The sequence below is a fragment of the Rhagoletis pomonella genome, unplaced genomic scaffold (assembly GCF_013731165.1).
Source record: "Rhagoletis pomonella isolate Grant_MI unplaced genomic scaffold, Rhpom_1.0 Rhpom_scaffold_00006, whole genome shotgun sequence".
Lineage (NCBI taxonomy): Eukaryota > Metazoa > Arthropoda > Insecta > Diptera > Tephritidae > Rhagoletis > Rhagoletis pomonella.
In genome coordinates this window covers 13,703,670-13,708,782 of record NW_023458560.1, presented here as the reverse complement: position 1 = coordinate 13,708,782, position 5,113 = coordinate 13,703,670, and the positions used below count along the sequence as shown (strand labels likewise).

The 5,113-nt window shown below is 32.2% G+C and overlaps 1 protein-coding gene across 1 annotated transcript; it reads left to right on the top strand.

Moving 5' to 3' along the window:
• Positions 1-3,340: 3,340 nt before the first annotated feature.
• Positions 3,341-4,261, top strand: LOC118741634 (putative nuclease HARBI1; the record flags this gene model as incomplete). Its single annotated transcript, XM_036473619.1, is given in 2 exon segments — positions 3,341-3,425; positions 3,489-4,261. Coding segments are annotated over 2 exon segments (477 nt in total). The 3' UTR covers positions 3,881-4,261.
• Between the last annotated feature and the right edge of the window lie 852 nt (positions 4,262-5,113).

Genomic DNA, 5,113 nt, shown 5'->3' with positions numbered 1-5,113 from the left:
AACATATGTATGTATTGCTGCGCTCCTATTACAATAAGAACAAGGTGAATTAAACAAGGTGTGATTGACAACTCAGGTAAGCTCTCTTTTACGGTACTATTATGCCAAAAAATACAAACAAGCGATTCAAAACTCATAAAAATTTTGTCACTTTGACTTTATAGGATGGTTCTTCTGAGATCAATATCAAATTCAATCAAACTTTGTTGAATACATTTTGAATACGAACTAACTGGCTTGGAGAAAAAAGTTTTGTCGAAATGAGTTTGAATGATTTGAATGTTTTCCATTCAGTCATTCACATTCTTCCATTTGAAGGTAGAAAATTTAAAACAAAATATACATTCACAACTTACAAAATTCCGAACACTGAGTGTTTTGTATGTGAAGTAAAATATTCAAATCGACTCTACTCTGTTTGGCTAGAAGTTTGAATGAATTCATGCAGCTCTCTAATACATACATATATGCATCCAAACATATGTCCCCTGCAGGGAAACCGCGGACTAGTGAATCAAATTTCTAGTTTCGTACTAGGTCTTTATCGCCAAAAACAAACTAGTCCGATATGAACTAAATCCCAACCAGTCCAAAATAGGAGAAAAGTGGTACTTTTAAAAAACTAATTTATTTCAGTTTTTTCAATAGAAATCGATATCTAAAGTGACGAATTTAGAAATGGTTCGGAACTATAGAAAAAGGGATGCAGAACGAACTAGATCTTATTTGTCGAATTTAGAACTAATTCGGAACTATCGAATAAGGGATGCAGCGGGGGGCTTGTTTACTTTAAATAGATATGTGTTTGGCGGCTTTTTCGTTCAAATGCGCTTCTATTCTGCGCTTCGCAGATGCTTTTTCATAGCTTGGTAATACAAAACTAAAATTTGTGTTAACATTTCAACATCTTGGGACCGTCTGGAATCTAAGAAATAACAGCGAGCACCTCTGCAAACTCAGCTACAGCTAAAGGTATGTAAACGTACATTTCTTACAATCATTCAAACAAATTTAATTTCAAATTGAAAACACATTTCTTCCAAAATAACTTAAAATCGCACACACGGAAGAACCAAAAAGATTGAAAAATCATGATACTTTTTTCTTTCGTCTATCGATTTCAGAACTGGTTCGGAACTATAGAATTTAGGACTAGTTCGGAACTATCGAAAAAAGGATGCAGCGGGGGGCAATTGACACTTCCTAGGACATCGCCATGTTAAATTCACCAGTTGCTTGCATGCAAAAGAGATTTATCGCGAACCAGTACTGGGTCTAAATGTACTAGAAGCGCCCCAGTTCAGAACTAGAGATTTTCCCCACAGGGTATGTACATACTCTGTGTAACTGTAACACAGTCAACTACATGGCATCATATGGGCCATAAGGTGAATATCACCATCAACATAGACATCGGATGCTGCTGCAGCAAAAATTAATGCCAATGAATTTTCACATTGATTGTTTTGATTTGCATTGAAATTGCAGATAATTGATTTAGTGTAGTAGACACAATGCAACGAACAAGTAAATAAAGAACTTAAGAAAAAGTCGAAAACAATTTTGGTTGTGGCATTGATTTTCTAAGAGCTCATTTGAATCAACTGTCAGAAAATTACACTGTATCACAAATTTTAATTTGGTATTTGTTCTCCAGACGCCACTATCCAATTTGTATATATAATCGCCCGCTGATTCCAAACATCGAGTTAATTTTTTATTCTATTACAACAAGAACTCAAAAGTATAAAATAATTTATAGATATAGTGATTCCGTTTAAGAAGAATAGGAAGCTCCCTAGCTTGATTTAATTTAACTTTTCTTAACTAGCTAAAAATAGGATTAAAGTGATTGGCCCATATTCATAGTCAAAATAAAGTCCACTGTAAAGCAATGTTTTTAGTTTTTTAACTATAATTTTATTTTCTACTTTTTAGTCTTTTGAAATCTTGCAATTAATATTATACTAGATTTGACCTTAACAAACAAAATTTTCAATATATTTAAATTTAAATAGGTAATATACGATTCTGAATATAAACCAAATCGGAGCACAGATGCCGATTTTTTCAATTATATAGAATCACGCGCCACATAACTGCCAAAATTTTTTGTGTAGTTGATGCTTTCCATTTCCAGACAACCGGTCAGGTACGAGCATGATTTTTAATTTCGACCAAACTCAAATACATTTTTTGTTGGTCCAAATAAAGGTGTTCTTACACGATATGTATTTGCATGTGTACATGTCACTTTTTCAAGTCATATGTAATTGTATATGGGTGTCAAATTCATTATATTTGGTTAGCGTTTACACGATATGTATTTGAATATGTACTTTTATTTGACATGGCAGCTGATTTAGTGTCAACAAAAATTACTTACAGTTTGAGAAAAATAATTAAATGGAAATTTCCGATGGACGCAAAAGATAAAAAAATTGTTTTGTACGCTATTGTAATGTCTGTTGCTACAATGCGAAAGAAAAGGAGTAAAGTTAAAAGATCGCGGCGGCAAAGAGCTCTATGGAGTGAAAAGTGGTTACTGCGAAGAGATTCCGGGCGAGGATTGGCTTCAATGGCTGTGACGGAGCTGTTCGTGGAAAAACCAAAAGCTTTCAAGAACTTTGCCAGGATGTCAACAAATATGTTCTCTGAACTACTAGAGAAACTTACTCCATTTATTGCAAAGCAAGACACACCGATGCGTCAAGCAATCTCTCCCAGCACGAGGTCACTATATTTCATATATGTATTTTAGAGCATTATATGTATGTATGTACTAGCTTATACTCGTGGGTTTGATTAATTTTAGTTTACGGGATGTACATAGCTCAGTGGTTAACGCTTCTGACTTTGAACATCGAATTCGCAGGTTCGATCCCTGCTGAAGTCTAGAAAAAATAAGTCTGATGAGGAGATGTGGTGATCTCCGAAATAGTGCTATAACTTCTACCGCTTAGGCTTTGTTGCTTTTTCAATTTTTCCTAATAAACAATCGTGGTACAAAGCTCAATAAAAATATTAAAAATAAAATGTTAACAAGCCACAATAACATTGACAAATGATTAATTTTAGTTTTATAATTTTAATTTTATATACGTATATATGTACATACATACATGTTATAAATCAATTTTCCTTTAGGTTGCTTATAACACTTCGGTTTTTAGCCACCGGGGAAAGATTTAGTCAATTATCTTTCGGCTTCCGAACATCAGATTCAGCAATTTCACAAATTGTATCAGAAACTTTGAAAGCTATTTACTTAGTTTTGAGAGACGATTTTTTAACAAATATGAGACATTTTACTAATTGCTTAAACTATTTTTTGTTATAGATGCCCCAAAATAGCAATGAATGGCGCATTGTGGCGGATGAATTTGAAAGGAAATGGAATTTCCCCCATTGCTTGGGAGCTATAGGTTTGAAGTGCCTAAACTGATTCAAAGTTCATACATACATATTTTTATTTTTTCTTATCGCAGACGGCAAACATATAGCGATTCGTTACAAAAAAGAGTACGGGTCTTATTTTTTCAACTATAAAGGATTTCATAGCGTTATTTTGCTAGCCATAGTCGACGCAAATTATAAATTTATATATGTAAATGTTGGAACGAATGGAAGAGCCAATGATGCCGCGGCCTTCAATGAGTCATCTTTTCTTGAGGGACTAAAAGAGAATTCATTTAACATTCCACCGGATTCAAAACTACCGGGCACTAATGAAACGGTTCCATTTGTATTTGTGGCAGACGACGCTTTCAAGTTGACTTCTCGCATATTAAAGCCACATGGCCAACGTTCAAGCGATTACCACAAAATTTTTAACTACCGCTTAAGTAGAGCCAGACGAGTAGTTGAGAATGCGTTTTGAATATTGGCAAATAGATTCCAAATATTTCAAAGAAATATTGATTTACCACTAGACAAAATTGAGAACCTAACACTAGCTGCATGCGCGCTGCACAATTTCATTACAACACGAGATGGTTTCGAAAGCATTCACCTAGATTTGGAGGATACAAATACAATAAATTTAATCGAAGGATCTTGGAGAAACGAAGTAGCTTTAACTAGTTTACAAAGATCACTTGCGAATCATTCAGGAGTTGAGGGAAGAACAGTCCGTGAAATATACACCAAATATTTTAATACAACTGGTTCCGTTCCATGGCAACTTAGTGCAATAAAAAAATTTAATTTTTAAACTTACGCTGGTTTTATAAATGCACTGCGTAGCAAAACTGTTTTTTTTTAAATATCTACGAAGTTTTTCAAGCTAAATTTATTTTTTGGTTTTTTTATATAACAATATTTTTGATGCCTGAACCAAACCCATGTAAATCAAAGTTTAAATTTTTATATAGACTTAAAAAAAATATAAAATAATGTTCTTTAAAATTTCGAACTTTTTAATAAGAATCTGTATAAAGTTTGAAATTTTGATTAATAGGTAGTTAGTTCAGCCATGAACAATATTGTTATACAATAATAACAAAAAAATTCAGCTTGAAAAACATTGTACACCAATGGCCAGCATAATAGAAACCCCTTATTTTTACCAGTTTTGGCTATATTTGTTTTGTTTATTTAATATTTATCATTTTTTATAAAAGCACAGCTCAATATCTAGCAGAAACCATAAAAATTCATATTTCAAAAAATTATATAAATTCTGTAAAGTTGCATTTAAATTCTCAACTATTTAATTTTTTAGATTTGGTGTGCAGTTTTATAGTCCATTCAATTTTAGTGTAACAAAGTGTAAGTTTTAGGTTGCTAAGAAATCGCGTTAATTTTCTCCCATACAAAGTATGTTCGACAATTTTGTTTTTGTATGGAAAAATGCGAAACACTTTCAACCAAAAAAATTATCAAAAATCAACGCGATTCATTAGCAACTCAAAACTTACACTTTGTTGCACTAAAATAGAATAAGCTATAAAACTGCGTATTAAATAAGAATCTAAAAAATTAAAAAGTTTAGAATTTAAATGCAACTTTGCAGAATTTTTATAATTTTTTGAAATTTGAATTTATATGGTTTTTATTAGATATTGAGATGCGCTTTTATAAAAAATAATAAATATTAAATAAACAAAAGAAG